The 19962-nt window shown below is 36.3% G+C and overlaps 1 protein-coding gene across 1 annotated transcript in view; it reads right to left on the minus strand.

Annotated features, from left to right (window-relative positions):
- CFAP20DC (CFAP20 domain containing) overlaps positions 1–7952 on the minus strand; it is a gene marked incomplete at both ends in the record, with an annotated part of 62369 nt that extends 54417 nt beyond the window's left edge. Inside the window, 4 exons of the mRNA XM_084292550.1 lie at positions 3381–3453; positions 5522–5615; positions 5736–5825; positions 7932–7952. Coding sequence (XP_084148676.1) covers positions 3381–3453; positions 5522–5615; positions 5736–5825; positions 7932–7952 — 278 coding nt within the window. The remainder of the gene's footprint in view (positions 1–3380; positions 3454–5521; positions 5616–5735; positions 5826–7931) is intronic.
- Between the last annotated feature and the right edge of the window lie 12010 nt (positions 7953–19962).

Here is a 19962-nt window from a genome sequence, read left to right on the forward strand (position 1 = left end):
TTCTCGCCTTCAATAACTGAAGAAACAAGAAATTACTCACTTGGGAATATTCTTGTTCTGCAGCTGCAAAATACCTGACAATACTCTAGAAAAAGGCTCAAAACCTTCAACAATGAAAAAAGTCTTTCTCCGTGCCTCATGTTTTATACTGATTATTTGAATGAACAATGGAACTACTGATATAAGAAGACTTAGAATAGGTTTACAGCTGCAGAAGCAGTCAAAGTCATCAAATGTGAGAAATTAGACATATCTGCAGAATAAAGCTTTATCCTGAATAAAGATTTATCCTGACCAGGGGGAAGAAAAATACCTATCTTTTTCAGAACAAATGCCAATATAACTAGTGACTTATTTTTAAACCAGGCCTGTGAATTTTGTTTTCAATTCTATACTAATTGCATGAATCCTTTTTTATATCTGACAAGGAGGACAAATTTATAACCACTCCAATTTTCAGTGTTTTGGATGTTTAAAAGTATCATGCAACAATGAGGTAGTTAACTCTCTGTAATGTACTTTCAAAATAACTTGAGAAATATTATTCCCATAACTTGTATGAAAGAACTTGGGGGGAAGAAAAAAGGCAGACCAAATTCCAAGGATATATTCAAGGCCACACGGCATTTCAGTACATAACCAGAAACAGAACTCTAACTCTTGTTCGTGCCCCAGATATCTCTATACTTTTCTCTGTTGGGAGGGGAGAAATCTATAGTACAATTTAAAGGTCTGTTTTCTCACATCAACAACTCTACCTGTTTGCTGTAAAACTTATTATATGACTTACTAATTTCCCATGATACCTAACATCTAATAAAAACACATCAGGAATAAAGTATGACAAATGACTGGCATTATAGTATTTTAAGAATGAATGTATGTGTGCTTGACAAGATGCCAAGCAGAAATGCTAGCACCTGCACATGTCCATATATTGGGAACTAAACCAAGAATGCCAACACAAGCCAGATGCTGTTTTCTTTTATGCACAAATATTTTCCAAACATTGAGCTACTTTTGCTTTTTCAGAAAGGTAGCAAAATCCATAATTCTGAGGATTTAACAACCAGCTACTACATTTACAACAGATGGTTATATCCAGTATTACTAACAGCTTTGCTATTATTTGCTTCAAAAAGGCTGCATAAATTACATGCTCTCTACCTTATTTCAGATTTTATTATGCTTCACCAAATTCTTCATCCACAATTTATTTTACACATTTCTTAGGCAGATCAATACATTGATTGTTAATGTGGTGATACTCATCTATTCATGCCCTCTAACAAAGTACCTACATTTCTACTTAATTTTTTTTTCCAAAGAAAAGGCAAGACAGATAATTTAAACAGTTTTTTGCACATTCAGTATTTATGACAGGAATCTTGCATGACTGGTTGAAAGGAGCAAGTTAGAAGGTTTAGCTCAGCTGACGCCAGCAGTGATGAATGGCCTTGAGGAAATTCTTGTTTGCTGATCAGATAAGTCACTGAATAAAATGCAGAAGTGAGGATGAAACTCAAACTATATTCATACTATTTCTACTTACGCAGAATGGGAGGGGAAGAAATGTACCATAAAGCATCGTTTGCTGCTGTTATAGAACTTGCCAAAGTGTTTTTTACTTAAAAATAAATTTGCATGTATGATGGCTTGGTATGGTATGAATTTTCACATGAAGCTACTCAAGGATTCAGTAGTAAGACTAAACTATAAGTACGTAGCCAGACTACGTAAAAAACTGTCTTGGACCATTGAACTCCAGGAAGCACCAGCACAATCAATATTCTGTCCACAAACAAGCAACAGATTCCTTTCAAAACATTTGAAATAAAAAGAACTGAATGGCAGTCACTTATTACTAGTATGTATAAGCAACAAGAAGGAAGAAGGACTTGCCTTTATTAGTTGCTGGATTATCAGGAGTCTGCTAAAATAAAATACAGTGTCTATTTTGCAAGTATTTGCACAGAGTTTATTGGTACATCAATAAATTACAGCTGATTTCTAATACAAAACATTACTTTTTTGAAATAAGTTTCTATCATCTTCTACATATACACCTTTTGGTAGCTTTGGTTACTTTGAATGCATAAGCACAATTTTATTACAACGTAATTAAGTAGTGAAACACTTACACTGAATTAAACATTTATTCTTTCATAAAAATTCAGTGGAAATGTATTAAGACAGATTACTTCATCAACATAGGCACTGAAACCACTGCATGTAAGAGGAGAGAGAATTACGATTTCTACCAGGCTGTCTGATAATACTGATTTAGAATCTGGAATGTTAACAGAAAAAATAAAAGAAGTAAAAAATAAAAGTTACAACTATTTAAATGTATTAAATTTATATAGTAAATATAGTCAAATATTGTCAACGTAGTGAATGTTTATATATGCTATATATAGCAAATACAAATGCAATGGGAGGTAACAAGAAAAGCAATGAGAAAACGTAAAGCCTTGATATAAGCTCAAAAGAGAAACTGCAAAGAACAAGGGAAGAGGCAGCAGAAAAGTAGAGTTCTCATGGTTATTAAAAAAAAAAAAAAAAAGAAGAAATAAAAGCAAGTGATAAAAAAGGGAAAATTAAAGAGGAAGAATTGCAGAGAAGTTCTTGATAAGAGGTATAGATGAACGGCCAGAAGAACCAAACCCAGTACAAAACCATAGGCAATTTGAAGATATGTTCCTGAACCTGGCACTAAGCCTCTGCCATCTGTCTACAGAATGCCTATGAGAAGCAAATCTGTGTACTTGGTTTCTGCTTACTGCATGACTTGTCTTGTTTATTTAGTCCCTTTTGCTAAACACTTTTAGAAGTAATACAGCAATTAAAACCATAGGAGCAGAAAGTGTAAGCAGAACTACACTCAGGAAATTCATCAAAGAACAGAGAAGTTACAGAAAGACAAACAAAAATAAAATTCAGCACTGAGTTTACCCAGTTTAATTACATATCATTTAACTCATCTATTCTTGCAGGGCTTCTAATGACATAATATTTATTTTGTTAATCTAATTATTAGAATATTTCTTTTTCCCCTAAAGCAATGGACCCTGGAATAGTGATTGATAAATTTCTTATCAATTTTTGGGAGATCCTTGTGAGCCAATATTTTGTTTGATAAATTCAAGTCCCATTTCTTCAGTCTTACCATCTTCATTCACGATTTTAAGAATCTTTTTAATCTTCAGAGGAATGTCAGTAGTTAAAATATCCAAGAAATAATGATCTCATTAGCTTAATTACTTCTTATTGACTTGGTAAGTCATTGTGCTTTAATGGAAAATCTGCCATTACAATTAATGGTTGCAATCAGGCATCCACTTTACATTAAGCATTCAAGGAAATTTTATGCATCTTACAGTAACTCAGTGGAGAAGTCTTGTCCCAATGGCACAAAAATCTGAAGTGTCAGAAACTGCTGGATCAGTCCCACTAGAAACAGAAAAAAAAATAATTATGCTGTGTGCGTACAAATACACCTTTCACCATCAAGCATTTCAATGCTGTACTATACAGTTTTGCTCTTGCAATACTATTTTCCAAGGTTCACTAAACACATGAACATGAAAAAAAAAAATCAAACTGCAGTGAAAGTGTTATTTTAGAAGTTTCATCTGTGTCGTTACGAGGAGTTACGACAGGAGTATATGAAAATAAAAGGAACCGATTTTTTATGTACACTTACATTGTGTTCCAAGAGTATGTGAACCAAACATCCTGTAACAATTATAAAATAAAGTAATACATTCATATCAAGATTATCTTAAAATTAGATGAAGCTTCCTTTTACATTTGTGACAATGTAAACCTTACTAATAACTTTAAAAAAATCTTGAGTAAAAATGCAATCCAGATTACTGCAACAATGCTGAGTGGCGTATTCTGATTTTTACAACAATCATTCTTAACTGAGGCAATGAACACAAGAAAACTTTAGGGATCCAGGGAATCCTGGAATTTGGCGAAAAACAGATAGTACAAAGCTGTGTGAATTGAACGTTCTATGTTTTTGTTAGCTATTCCACCTGTGAGGATATGGGCCAGTCTTCATTGACTTAGCAAGACTCGACAGCAACATTATTTCTTCTTCTGAAAAATGCCAATTCAAAACTTTTTTCTTTTGTGGGTCAAATAGCATTTTAAGATTTCAAATTATATTTGTGTACATAATGTCTTTTATTCTGGAAAAGCATTCCAAATTTACAGTACAACTGGGAGATTGTATATTTGACAGAAATGAAATACCTAAGGCACACACCTGAAAACAGAATGAGACAGGGAGATAGAATGATAAGAGATGGGAATTTGGCTACAGTATTGCAGCACTAGCTACAGTTGATTTAAAACCAAACTATTTTTAGCAGTGATAATGCACAGCAGTAATTCTCAAGCCTCTTTTTAGGCTGTAATAGTTTATTTTAGGATTGACAATAAACAAATTAAGGTTGGATTTCTCAGAAAGATACATTAGTCTAATATTTAGAATACTGAATATAATACTGAACTTTTTTATAAAAATCAGATTATTTTTCAAGGCCTTAGTGCATAACCAGTCTAAATAACTTCTCATTTATTATTTTTTTTCTGTATGTTTGAGAAAAAGTGTATTAATTGGTAATTAAATACCATGCATGAGAAGTATATTAGACAATTCCTACTTTAATCAATTAAAATCACCAACTCAATTTTTCTTCAAAAGCATGTGGTTAAACCTAAAACAGCTTGGTTCATTACTACAAGCCCTATAATATACAACACCCTGCAGTGGAATTTAAGGCATGAATTAAGATGATTGCTGTATGTCCTCTGCAACACAAACTGCTTTGATTTTGGGGCTTTGTTTTGGTGCAAATGATGTGGCTTAATTCATTCCAATAAATGTTATGATTTTGATTTAAACAAGTGGAAGATCTAGCTCTTACACAACATACTTGACTACAATAATGTGTGTTAAGATCTCAGACTCAATAGCAAAAACATACTTGAATAAGAAATGTAAAAATATAGCATTATTCATACCACTTTTGGGGATTTTTTTGAGGGAAAAGTCATCACACCAAAGTGATTTCAGTTAATACAAAATTCATGTATAGTGATAATATCTTTTATTAGACAAATTGATGAAGTAGAAATAAGAAAAGACAAGTGCTCTAACACACGTCCCGAAAGCTTATCTATTTTTTCCAACTGCACCAGTTATTTTGATAGAATCAGACGGTGTTTGACAGACATCAGTCTGTAGCAGGATCAGACACAGAAGCAAACCAGCAGAATTAGGACAATATACAGCAACCAAGGATCTTCCCTTAAGAACTTTAACTCAGCATTTCTATACCTTTTACTTATTTGTGCTGACCTACTAAAAAATTAGTGAAAAAACACTTTGCTAATGCTGAACTAAGCTCAAATTAAGGGAGAATAATACAAGTTTGACATTCCGATATAAGACTGCTTTAATAATCAGAACAGCATCACGGACATTTAGTTCTTTGGCACTTACGAGCTTGTTTAGTTTCCTTTGGTAGCTGCATTCTGTTGATTTGACTGCTTCCTTCAAGTACAAAAACAAAGCCCTTTATTTCTTTATCATATTCCTACAAAAACAAACAAACAAACATAAGCATCCTAATATAATTCTTCATCTTAAAATAAAGTTTCATTCACATTTTTCTAAGTTTTCTACTCTAGGTTTAATAAGTTTCTTAAAAACTTACTTTCCATATAGCTGAAGGATTGCCAAAAATCTTCCATTTTGCTCCTGGGTTCTTGCCTTGGGCACTGAATATTTCAACAAATGGACCACCCTATGATAAAATGGTTTAAGGATGCATCAACCAACCAAATATTCAGTACAGAATCATCACTGGTCAAGAGTACCAGTGATGTACCAAATACAATCCCACCCCACACCAGTCAGTATTACTGATCAGTCAGACAATAGCGTATTAACAGCCTCTAGACTACTACAATATAGCAATGCATATAGTCAATATTTATCTTTATTAGAAGATCAGAACATAAATTTGAAGCAATATCATGAAATATATATATATATTTCATTCTCAATATATATATATATTTCGTTCTCTGAAAAGTAAAATTATTGTAAAAAATCTAAAAATATGCTGGAGATACCAATTTATACTTAGATATGCCTTATTTCTATGACTCACCAAATAAAGTGAGATTTAAAACATACTGCTAAATGATCAAAAAAATTGTTGCATGTTTGATGTTTTGTCTAACATCCTAAGGAAATTACGTTTACAGAGTCACGCTGGTTCTGTTTACATGTGTGAGTATGTCAAAGAGATTTTCCTGTAACTTTTCTACTAGTTACCAAATTCCAGCCTGATTTGACAGAACAGTTCATGAAACATATAAAGACATCAAAGAATTTAACCATTAGCATTTAGGGAAGCAGGCTTTATCAGCTCTTCTTATGGAATTATCTGCTTCAGTGTTTTTCACAATTGATGTCACAGAAAATGTCTTCTGATGTACTCAGGCTATGGTTTGATCAGCATTTTTTCAGCATTATGGTCAACCTAATCAATCACTACAACTTTGTCTTTCCCTTCTCACTTCTAGTTGTATGCACTTCCCAATACTCTTTATGCTCAGCTGCCCAAACAATTGTACAGAAGTCAGTATGAGCAAGAGGGGCAAGCAGTCGTGCCAGAAAAATAAATGCTTCAAATTATGCTTTCAGAGAACATGAACTCTGTACCATATATAAATTATTTCTCCCCCATGCCTGACAGATAACCCCAGTGACTACACTTACTAAGTTCTAAGGAGATTAAAAACGGCATTCCATAAACAGCATCCATAAAATACATTTTTAATTCATAATGGATGAAAAAGAATTTAAAAAATACGATGTACTATCGATTTAAAAAGTTATCAGCCATATTTAAGGGCTATAGGACCAAGCTGTCAGAAAGTTGTTACTGCCAATGTGTGTATGTTTGTAACAAATCTTTCCAAACAACTGGAATTTTCTCCAAAATATAAACAGGTACATTTTGTTAACGCTGCAGCCCGTGAGTATGCCCTGTCTTGATGTTAAAATAACTGAACAGGACATGGAAAACTACTACTGGACACAACATGAGAAAATGCTGAATATAACAAGCACCGGTATGAGAAGCTGACAGAAGTTACTGACAGTGCCGTGATGGATGGCTGGATCTCGTGGGCGGTTGAGGAGGAGTTATACAAGAAACTGTCAAACTCCATGAGCGACGGAGTTGGAGGGCAGTATGAGGCATCTTTTGGGGACTGCACTCCTACAAGGCGAACAGCACCTAAGTGCCCATATCATTAATACCATATAAAGCTGCGATAGCCTAGGTAACAGCACCAGAAATATGTTTCACGTACAGATGTAGAACATCTGGGACTATTGTGAAAAACTAATTGGGGTGGGTTGCTTTCTTGGGAGGGGACTGGTGTAGAGAAAGGGAAGTAGAGTAATGAAAAGGAAGACCAAGAAACAGAAAATGTGATACTAAAGTTTGTGAACAATGTGACTCTGCTGGCCGGTGGTACCTGACAGGTAACCTGTGCTGGACCAGGAAGAGAAAACAACTGTCCCGTTCTGACTATACCTTAAGAGCTGGGCCTGCTTCCATGACTGGGTGGGAACAGATGGGGCACCTTCTCTATCCCACAGGGGACCAGGCAGAAAAATAGTCACTGATATCACCTTGTCGATATCCATTCCAAACCTCACAGCATCTGTAGCCACCCACTGTTTCATAACATTTTAATAAAAATACTGAATAATACACTTTCTAAAACATTTATGTATCTGGACTTTTTGTTCCCCCGAATAAGCCATTTTAATTGAGTTCTCTCAAAGGTGAAATGGAAGAGGCTAAAAATTAAAAGTATTTCTGTTTTACCTGATACTGATTTTTGAACATTTTCCAGCTTTCACAGCAAAAAAAATATTTCAGATTTTCAGTCAGTAAAGACACTTATACACTACCCTGCAAATAAAAAGCAACAAAGTTTATATAGAATTTGACATGAAAAAAATCCTATATTGAAACTCAAACAATATTTTAAAAGATACAAATACTATTCTTAAATAGCCTTCATAATATGTGTATTAACTGCATCAGATGGCTACCACAAGAGAATCAAGTTCCAAAAACTTAATATTGATGCTATTTTGGAAAATGTTTTTTTATGCATCAAGTGCTCAATGATGCCTTTCCTCGCATTCCAAGTTAAAATTGTAATTTTATCATCACTCCTGATTTTTAACAATGAAGGATTCCTCATGGTTTAAAAATGAGTGAAAACCATCTTTAACACAAATTTTTTTTTATTATTCTTTTTTATCAAGTGCTCACTGGAAAACACCAGAATTCCTTTAAAGAGAGGCTTAACATTTAATATAAAAGAAGAGAATCATATGGAACGGCTGCAATAGAAACCACTCCATCTAGAGATATTCGGCAGAGACTTCTTAGACAAATTATCTTCTTTCATATTCAGCAGTGTCCTTTGAGAATGATTACCCTAAGACTCAAACCAAACACTTAAGTTATTTTGAGGGCTGCTAAAGTCAATGTGAGTTAAGGGATTTCTGCAGTTGAAGAATCAGAACAGTAGAAAGTGAAGGGATTGATACGGAAGCCTCCCACTTCTCTTTTTGATCATGCAGAATATTTGCAATTTCATCTGAAGTCAGCATAATGTGAAGGGCCGCTGAACGTAAAAAGCAGTTTTCAGTCTTAAATAGCAGGTAGAACCAGTCACAAGAGACAACATGCACCTTCACTGTGGAAACTGAAAGTGCTCATCAACTCAGATAAAACATATCAAAAGACTGTGCTTCTAATTCATTTGTTATATCTTGCTTATGTACATTGCTTCAGCTCAGTAAAGAGTACTTGCAAGATTAAATTAGTTTTAATTTCTGGAATTTTTTGGAGCCTGAAATAGTTTTTTTAAACAGATCAGAAGAATATGCTGACCAGGTGAATATAAGTATAGCTTCACATGAAGAAAAGTTTAGATGTAATACTGGTCTCTCACAACCAGAGAGCAACAGAAAGTTTAAAATATTATAAGATGATAAACAACTGCAAATGAGCTAGGAATTCAGTGACAAATTGCATGACTTCATAAACAATTTACACAGCTGAAAGATTAGAACATCATTCTATTTTAAAAAATATATCACCATTCATTTAGGAAAATGTGATGAAACCAGTTGATGTTAAACAGCATTCTATTTTAACAAGGAACAATTATTGTAAACCTCCAAGTTGACTGTAAATGAAATACAAATGGAAAAATATAAACACACAGAAATCAGAAACATATAGCATACTGTTGTCAGAAACATTAGTTCATTTTCATCCTTTTGATTAGAAAGAAAATGAAATTTAGAAACCATATCATTTGTAACAAGCTTATCAGGCTAAAGCTACTTAGCAAGGTGGACAGCTACAGTATCTGCAAACACCACTGTAGTTAGAATTACACAGAAGACATAGAAAGTAATACTTCATTTTCTTCACTGTTTTCTCATAAAGTGTACCTGGCTTTCATAGACCCAGTCCACTAACAAGTATATCATGCAGGGCTTTGAAAGAAGACGCAAATAGCTCTGTGTGAGTGCAAAGCGAATGGAAGCCATGTTGATATATTAACTTGGGTTCAATATTGTGCTAATACACTTTGCTTTTCAGCAGTGCTTATTAGCTTTGGCTCGACATCACATTAATTTATCTCCGCATTGTATTGTATAGCTCTCACTTGGTTGGTGCTGAGCATGGAAAAAACATATGTGTGCTGGTAAAAAAACACGTAGACACATATTTCACAGAAAAAACCTTCTGGTAATAATTAATCCTTAAATTGAAGTGGAGGAAGCATGGTGTAAACTGAAAAGTTCTAATTCAAATGATATGTTTAAGAAAAAGTTGAAAGCATGATCAAATAATTAAAGACTTTCAATGGATCACAAAAAGGGTAGAAATATATGCAAACTGGTAACATCTAGCAAGTGCATGGTAGTAAAAAGAAAAAAACACCCTCTGAGGTTAAGAACTCTTATTGAAGGACTAGACATCTCATACGATCACTAGAAATCTTTAATTTTCAAATCATCAAATACACGGCTTAAAATGTGGCTTAGTATTTGTCACCAATGCAGTTGTTTTTGAAACTGACAAACATACAGGCTATGTCAATTACTAATTTGCAGAATGTACTTTATATGGATTCAGAAAACTGAAGAGATTCCTAACTGTCAAATTCATAACAAGACAGGTCTTTCTAACTTTAGCTAAAAGTGAACTAGATTTAAAGTTTGTTACCATTTGCGTTGGGACAATTCATACTACGAAGCTGATTACTGTAAATGGATCACGGTAACACATGAAAAAGACTGAAAAATTGATAATTGCAATATTTTTCCATTTTCATCTCTCCTATTCCTATCCTCTCCGTAAAATCTAAAAATCTAAAAAGGGATTAAAATCCAGAGGAATTACCTTTAAAAAAAGAGGGGCTATTTTAGAAAAAAATCAACAGCATCTTGAAATGTAAGCCCTCCACTTTTTGCATATTTTTTCTTAAAAATTACATCTTAATAGAATGCTGTAAAGTAGCAGTTCTCTCATTTTTCTTTCACAGATCAAGTGTTTTTTTTTTTTTCTTTTTTCTTTTTTTTTCCCGCTGAACTGTGTACTTTAGTACATCTGCCCAACTAGAAATACAGGCTTAAAGTGTCAGTCAATGACAAACCATGAAGAATAGAAAAATATAGTTTATAAAGTTAAGTGACAATGAAAGATATTTATGTTTGGAAGAACACATTCCTTTCAGAATTTACCTTGAGATGTCTTGAATTGTATACTGACTGATCATTAGTTTTATAATGCTTCCCACACCAAAAATAAAGTAGCAGCAGTCCAAAGGGCCCTTTAACCCTCTTTCTCACAAACCACTCAGGACCCTGCAAAATTACCCCCATCCTATGACATCTTCTTATGTATATTTTGTTCTTCCAACTAGAATGTTTCATGCTGTGATATAGCACATTTCAGTAGTATTTTGTGTACATGTAGCCCCGTGATTGTAAGAACTGTGCCCTTGTAAGTTACAAGCAAGAAAGTATTTCACAAACAGTAAACATAAACATACCTTCAGGCTTCTTTAAATGACCTAACACTAAGTACTAATGTACCCCATGGGAGAAAGGGAGAGACAGACTCATGCACTCCTTAACTCCTCTGCAGTCATGGCTAGTCCCTTGACTTAAAAGGGACTATTTCCACAAGTATATGAGTATATTTTTCTGATCAATGTCCAAGTGTTGAGAAAGCCGTGTTTATTTATTTTTCTATTCCAGAGACAAAAGTATGAAGCAAAGTAAAGTGAATGCACACCTAGTACTAATTTGCATTGAAAAATGACACAAACACACTATTTTTGGCAGGGAACCTAGGCTTAGACCCAAGACTTTTAATACATATAACTCACCATCACGGGCCCAAAGCCAGTGCTGATTTATGGTAGGCTGGGACACACCAGGGAAAGCAGTTCATCACTGATGAAGGGTTTTAGCATTTTCTAGACAAATGAATTCCACATATTGAATATTTAAAGCTGGGTTTGTAACACTGCTATATATTTTCTCAAAACACAAGTTAATATAATAAATGGGCAAAAAGATCGTTCATAAACTATACTAAGACTGCCAGCGTTCCTATGCCCAAAGTGGCGGAGGCAGCCTTTACACGCAACTTACAGAATTACGAAGTTAAAAAAAAAATAGAATCAAACTTTTCATTTTTGGAAAGATGTGCCGTTTTGACACGGGGTGATTCAAGCCCCGGCATCCCCGCAGATCAGTTTCCCTGCGCCACAAAGGCCGCGTCCCTCCAGCGCACAGCCGGGCTCCCCCGTCCCTCCGCCGCCGGGGCCGGCCTGGACACCGGCATGCACGGCCCTCCCGCTCCGGCACGGCCCCACCGCTGGCCGCGGAGGACCGGGGTCGCTCTGCCCGGGGACCTCAGCCCCCGCCGGGTCTCACCTGGCCGAGGGTGGCTGGGGACGAGGCCGCACCTACAGCGGGGGCGGGCCCAGGGCTCGGCGACAGGCGGGGGTGAGCGGGGAGGGAGCCGTTGGAAATGGCGGCGCGGGTGAAGCGGCCCCGTCGCTGGGTGATGGCGGCCGGGCGTTGGGTACCTTCGGCCTCGAGCTCCCGTGGAGGGACTGGGGGTCTCCCGGCGATGGCCGGGCTGTCCGCAGGCCTCACACCGAGGGGATAAAAGCTGGGCATGCCTGAGGGCTGCTGGCCCTCGGAGAAGGCTGTGCTGGTCCCCATGCAGGGTGCCAGAGTCCTTTATTTATTTATTTATTTATTTTTCCCCCTCTTTGAGAAGGAAACTGGAAAGTGTGTAAAAGCCCTTGGTCTTTATGGAATTAGTTAGGCTTGTGGATCATGCATTTTTCTCTTAGGAGATGAGCACAGCACCATTAGTTTAGCGTTGTCAGGAATAAGTGAATGCCTCTCGAAGGCTTCAAAAGCCTCTGGGAAGAGGTCACAGGGAATCAATTTGATCCAGGGTTTTGGAATAGCACTCACAGAAGATCACTCCTTGAAATCACTGCTCTTTGCATCATGGCATTTCCTTATAAAACTTCATAGCCTTTTTACACACACGCAAATAAATAATTGAATACCCCTTTCTCTCTCAAAGTGTGCCTTAACATTTCTAAGAATTAAGGACCCTGTAACCCGTCACACCGTGATGAAATCCATGAACTGAAGGTGCTGAGCCAGCAATGGGTCTGGTAGTGTTTCAGCCCATCTTCACCTTGTTCATCATCTTCATTTCCTTTGCTCCTGAAAGGTACTCTCCTGGTCTTGTCGAGGAGAATGAGTTAAATCAATTATCAGATTTATTTAGCTTTCTCATTTTACTGTAGGATTTTCAAAGAAATCACATTCAGTGTAGTTTTATCATATGTGGATTATTAGAGTTCTTGGGTATTAGAGATAAAGAAAACAGTAATACTAAAACTGAACAATGGTTTTAGTAGCTCAGTAAAAATTAAATAAAAACAGTTGATAGAACAAGGGCAAAAGAGAGATGGTGATATAAGAAGACAGGTTAAAAAACTGTTGGGGAGTTCAGTAGACAAAATAAACTACATTGTTAATAATATATGGTTTAAGCAGAAGTCATCTTGAAATTAATTGTCACAAGTCTGTATTTAAAAAGGACAAAAGCTTTGTGATAGGCCTATGGCCTGAAGAGCTAAGAAATTCTGGTTAAATATCAAGTTTCAGACTGAAGAGCCTGAAGTAATAAAGGTGTATAAGGCAGCAAGCTGTGAGCAGAAGATGTGGAAGTAGCTGCCTGCCTGTGCACGGCAGCTTTGGGCTGCACAAGGCCCTTTTGCCAGTGGCTGGAGAAAACAGGTTTCAGAGGTAGTGTGAAGGGAAATTTTTTTCATAGAATTTTGCAGTTTTACAATAGAAACCATATAATTTTTGTAGATCCTATCTCTCAGAAACGGCAGGTAGTGTAAAACTAGCAAGGAACCATGTGTCATTAAACTTGGCCCGTCTTTGACCTGGTCCCTGCATACTCCAAGGTCCGATTTGGAAGTATGGTAATGTGGGAATATTGTGAAAATAATGATTAGAAAATCAAGATGTTTGTTACACTGGCTTCTCTATGGTTGTATCTTCAGGTCAGCTGCTGTTGCTACCTTAGCTGCTGGGTTAGGTATTTTTCTTTGACTGTATGTTTTAGGCCTCTGTGCAGAGCACATCTAAAGAGTCCTGGAACGGTGTGATGAATGTTATGCATGTGCTTGGGTAATAATTTGGGGGAAACTGTGAGAATTCATACACATTTATCTTCAAATACAACCCTTACACATTCTGAACTGAAACCCACATACATTACAACATATTTCAGTGAATGAATTTTTACTGTGTCTTGGAGCAGGAAATTGGAACATACAGACATCTCTTCCTCATGTAAATGCTAAAAGCACAAGGTGTGGTTAGATCTCTGTCTTAAATTAAAATTCCGAGGTGTTAGCAGTGTCATGCTGGGAACAGAATTGATTTAATTTATGATAGTGTTCAACAGGCACTAGATATTTGACGTATAATATTAAACCCAGCCATTTTTAAAGGACCCCCACTGGCATAGGTTGTCTTTGTATTGATAGGAATAGTACTATAATTTCCTTCATCCATTCCTGACTTTTCCTTATTGCATACCATTGCTCACAGTTGGAGCAGCCTGCCAGCTGATACATGCCAGGTGGCCTCCCTTCCCTCCTGTGTAAAGCTCCATTTCAGCTCTAATGACCATTTGCCAGTCTGCTCTGTATTCTATTGTTCTGAATTGTTTTGTTTTATGCCTTTGTAGACTGTCAGTTCATGTAGTCTGGAAGTCCCTTGTCTTTCTAGTTCATACTGTATTCTGTGAAATGCCTTGTTATGTTTTGGAAGGTATATAACATACATAAAAGTTAAGCGGAGAAAGAAGACACCTGGGCATTCTTTGAATTTTTCTGTAAACCCTTCCTGCCTTTCTTGACTTACAGTGAAGGGAGACACGATATGCTTTGCTGCCTGCTTAGCCTTCACTTGGTAACAGCTGCCATGGAGCTGAGGCATGTTTGCCCCAATGCCAGGCCTATCTTTATTTCCCTTGAGCATTGCTCCTCAGCTAGTGACCTTCCTCATATATGTTTGCCAAGATTATGCCATACAGTAAATTATGTAAATTACTAAGTAAAACTACATAGTCACCATTGTATCCACACTGTTTATTGGTCTTGGAAAATTTTCCAGCAGAATGTACACGTACTCTTTAATTGTGTTTCAGTTTTGTTTGTGCCTTGGTCTTCTGATACAAATACTGTTAAAAAAAAGAAAAAAGAAAAAAAAAAAAAAGAAAAGGTGGAATTCATTAGTTATCCTGGCTGTCTGAATTTGAGCTTCTATAACAGAATATTTTTTCTGAAACAGTTGCATATATATGTAGGGCTTTTCTTTCAGAAGTACGGAGTAATGCCTTCAATTCAGAAAACACAGCAATTTGAAGAAGACAGTTGTTGGGTATGTTACAAATTGACAGCTGGTTCACAAGGTTTTTTCCTAAGCCCTACAAATAGTTCATCAACAGAGGTTCTGTAGAATCCCTATTTGAGGACTGGGAAATAGTTATGAAAAGACTTGTCTGGCCTAATTTTTGGTGTGTACTTCCAAGATTAGACTTCTGTCACCACTCTTCTATATTGGTGCTTAGGCTTGGAGGGGTATTCCAGGGAGGGCCACAATGAAGGGGCCTGTTGGGGGGCCAGATGCTGCTGCAGTAGAGGTTGAAAGCCGTGGAGGCATTCCATCTGCATGTCTTTTCTTTACACCAGAGTGGATAGTGCTGAGAGCGAAGACTTCAGTATCCCACTATCACCAGATTAATTCTGTTCATGAAGCGTATAAAAATCATATTCTTTCTGTGAAATAAATGCACTGCACCACTCCAGAAAGCATTGAGTGCTCAGACAAAAATACTTGAAGCTGGAAAATAGGCTACTTATGTCTTGTCAGGCTTTATTGGAATCCACCCATGTGATCAGTTGGCCAAATTTCAGTTCAAAGCAGACATTTAAACCCTGAAAATCATGGAGACATATTTAATGAGAATGCCTAACTAGGTAGCTAGTATTTTTGGACGTAGAAAGACCATCATAGACCTGAAAAGAATATTGATTTGTTCCTCTTTTTTGCTTTGTTGGGTTTTATAAGGGACAACTGATAACTGTTTATAGATAAAAAAAAAGTGATCACATCTGAAAAAAGGCAGTATAATTCTTTAACTGAAAGATCCATCAGCTTTGTGCAGTATGTGTGCTAATGACCTCCATTCCTTCAGAGCAATTTGTTAGTTATGTAGCAGCAATGAAAGCACAGAGGAAACTGACGACTTGCCATGGTTTGCTATAATATTTAAGCAATCTGTGTTTAAGTTTGGCAGTTACATTAAAGTGAAAGAAGTTCTCTTTGCACTTGCTAAGGTGTTTTATAGTAGTTACAGTCTTTAAACACTCCAAACTATGCTGATCTATTGGTTGTTTTGTTTCAGCTTTACAGTGTGGAAGGAGATTTTGTCTAATATCTTGTACATTTTGTTCATGCTTCAATTCAGAGAGTTCTTCAAACAGCCTTTGGATGACCGGTGGGAACTTCAGATAGCATAGCCACTTTTCTCTGTTCAGTAAAGCCATTAAATGATAAACTATTGATTTTCATAATACAATTAAGTTGCCAATGTTTTCTTGAGAAATCATTTTACATTTTCTGTATTATGCACTCAGCACATTGTCTGTTGTAAGTCAGATTAGGTAGTGTTCTCAGTCTGAAATAAAACTGTATTCATGCTATTCTCAGAATGAAACCATCTCCACTCTAGTCTCAGCACTGCAGAGGATTTTGCTCTAAATTGAACTGATAACCTTTATCTGTTTGATCACGATGTGTATATATACAATAAAAAAAAATTAAGCACTGTAATTTGCTGTTACTGGGACATTCTTAACACAGATAGTTTATCAAAAAGTGTTAGTGACTTGTGTAGACTAGAAGAAAAATTGCAATTTCACAAAATGCCTCATGATCCAGGGTTAAAATGGACAGCCATCTAGACTCACAGAGGATTTTCTTCATCTCTCCATCACACAGATTGTACAATGAGGGAGAATACCACAGAGTATTTATTCTGAAGTACCATGAAGTATTAGAAGGCAAGATATTAGTTGTGATGGGTCAAAATGGTCTATTCTATTTTGACATTTCCTGTGTTCTTTTGTGCTGAGACAGGATAAACACAGCCTTTATTTGTTCTGATTACTATATATATATATATATATTTTGCCTTCTTTCCAATTTTTATTTTTTCTGGCAAGATGGAAAAAGAAGTCAATATGTACTTTGACATTTCTCATCCAACTTGTCAGATTTTTGTTTAACGTTTTGATACCATGTTTTCATTTATTTATTGTTCACATTGTTAGGGTTTAAGGTTTCTCACAGTATGCACCAATATGAATGTCTCTGCTGTGATATCTCTTAAATTAATCCTTTTGAGTTAATGTAGCATTTTGCAGAAATACAAGTACTTTTAAATAAAACTTTCTGCACATTTGGAATACAGATAAACACACAAACTCAGGGATTTTGAGAATTGAAGGGCATCTGCAATATTCGCAGGCTTCCTTTGGGCTGAGGCACTGGATATGATACAACGTTCTCCATTTTGCCTTTATGAAATTGTTCTGTGAACAAAAGACTTCACAAAGACAGGTTTCCTGCTGATTTGTCCCCTAAGTTCCTCTCGTCTAATAACCTCAACTTCTGCTGCCTCTTGTGACTCTCTTAAAACAACAACCCCACTTTTCTTTTTCTCCTATAATATTTTCACATTCGTACATCTCCTGTCACTTATCCTCTGCCTTGGCCATTTTCTGTTTTCCTAAATCTCTTCTTGCCCTGATGCAGAACTCCCAGATATCCTGAGTCCCCTTGGCTTCTGCTTGGCAGCCAGACAAGAAAGTTTCTGGTGTGATTTGTCCAACGTAGTCGATGTGCTGAGTGGACAGCCAGTGTCTGTTAGTCTGGCCACTGCCAAAGAAAATGAATAGTGGCTTAATTCTTCCTGCCTTTCATTAATGGTAGAATTATTAAAATCTCAGCTGTTGATTCTCAGGAAATTTGAAATAAGGGTAAAAAATGTCACAGATTTTGAAAGAAAGATTTTGATTACTTGCACAGTGTACTTGACTTGATGTCTTACATTTCTATGCAATGTGGTATATTCTGGGAGTTGACTGACTGGTCTTTTGTTTATATATTTGACCCGAAATATAAATCAATATTTACTGTGTTATGACTGAGCAGTTGGCTATCCAAAGCGCCAAGATGTGTTAAGATTAAAGTTTGTGTTCCTCTTTCAGATACAGTTAGCTCTATGGAAGCTGAGTGGAAAGAACAGTGGAAGTTGTACATAACTTCTTAAAATATTTGTTCAACAAGTGTTCAAACAAATGTTTCTATACATTTATAAGAGGGATTTGACTTTTTTTTTTTTTTTCTTTTGTCATGAGGAAAACATGAAGAAAACAAAATCCAGCCAAATCCAGTGATATGACTGTGATCTGCCTTTTATAAGTGCTAGCTTACAGAGACTTCTTTGTAGTAGGCAGGTTGACAGAAATACATTGCTCGCTTCCAAACTATGAATTCTATATGACTTTAACTGATTCCTCTCATAGGTAAAAGCAGTGCAATGCGAATTACTCTAAGGTTCATTTCAAATTAATGAAGTAAGTGCCGTGGGCTACTACAGGAGCAACTATACTCATACAAGATAGTGCACGAAGAGGTACATTTATTCTTACCAGTGTGCATCTCTAAGGTGAAAGTACACAATGCTTTTGTGTGCACTAATGATCTGAACTTTCCCAGAGTTTTCACAGAACTCTGCCGATATTGTTTGTATGCTTTCATCATTAGGTGTTAGGAATAAAGCCAAAAGCATGGTAACTGCAGACAAATAGTCTCTAGGGAATTTCTAAAATAGGAAAGGTTTTCTAGTCTGTTCAACTTCTGTTGTGCTTCTCCTGGCTAGTGCAGAAACTTGGGATACAGAACAGAGTGATTTGAGAGACGGAACAACTTCTAGACTCGGGGGCTGTGCCACCGAGTAAAGTTTGAAATGTCAATCACTGTATAAATTAATGCTGCATTTCAGCGTTACCTCCTTACTCAATATTTCCTATTCTAAATATCTGAAAGAAGCAACTGTTCTTAGGAGAAATCAGATTGGCATGATTCAGGAGATAACAGTGCCCAAAGGGACCCATGCACCAGAGACATCATGGTGATGTGGAACTGTTTATGGGCTCGATTCTTCAGCAGTGTCATGAAACTGCGAGAAGAGATCACTTCTTTGTTATGTCCCTTCTCTGACTGAACTTTTTGTTCTTTTTGGATCTCACTGCTAAATATCTAATTTTCTGACTAAGACAGAATATGCTGCACCTTGAATCTAGGGAAGATGGGAGACTCTCTGCCGCTGGTGGCTGCTGAGATAAATAGGGTTACTCAGGTCCAAGTGATGATGGAATTTGTTTTACCTCAGCAGTGGCAGACATTGGCACTGATGTCAAATTTGCCACTAATAGAGATTTGGATTGGCAGCCATGAAGGTGAACTAGGCTGGATAAAAAATATGGCACCTGGCATTTTTGCTTTCAGCAACTTGTCTTTTTGGCCACTGCTCAGCACTGATTTAATGGAATACATTTAGGAGAAATCTACAGGGACAGCTTTGATAAGATAACTCATTTTGTGTATAACAAAATGCAATTGAACGCCTCTAGTTGGACTGTAGTAGTGTATGTGATTTGGCATCTCTTACAGAAATTAAAGATAATGCTCATCAAAAAGAAAGTTGCAAAGTGAGCAAAGAAGGTTATAAAGGTCTTAGAACTACAGAAAACAATAGAAAGTTTTAGTTGAAGGGGGGATACAATTTTTAAGAGCTGGTCTTGTGACTAATTTATTTAGTATGTTGGTTAGTATCATTGTCTTAAAAAAGAGAAGTATATACATAAAATACACGGATGGCGTAACTCTGAATAGGAGCACCTTGTCAAATAGGAAGAACTATATGAAATGGAGGCCTGGAACAGTTAAAATCAGATGAAATTCACTGGTATGCAGTGCAAGGTCATGCATTTGGAGACTAACAAGTTTCAAGCTCATGTATCGGAAATGACTGAAGAAGAAAAAGAAGTGCTGAAGCTAAAGAGCAATGTTGGCAAAAGGACAAATGAGTATAAAGCAATCATGAATACAATTAAATTTGGAAACTAGAA

Source organism: Netta rufina (genome assembly GCF_964035555.1).
Source record: "Netta rufina genome assembly, chromosome: 10".
Taxonomy (NCBI): Eukaryota; Metazoa; Chordata; class Aves; order Anseriformes; family Anatidae; genus Netta; species Netta rufina.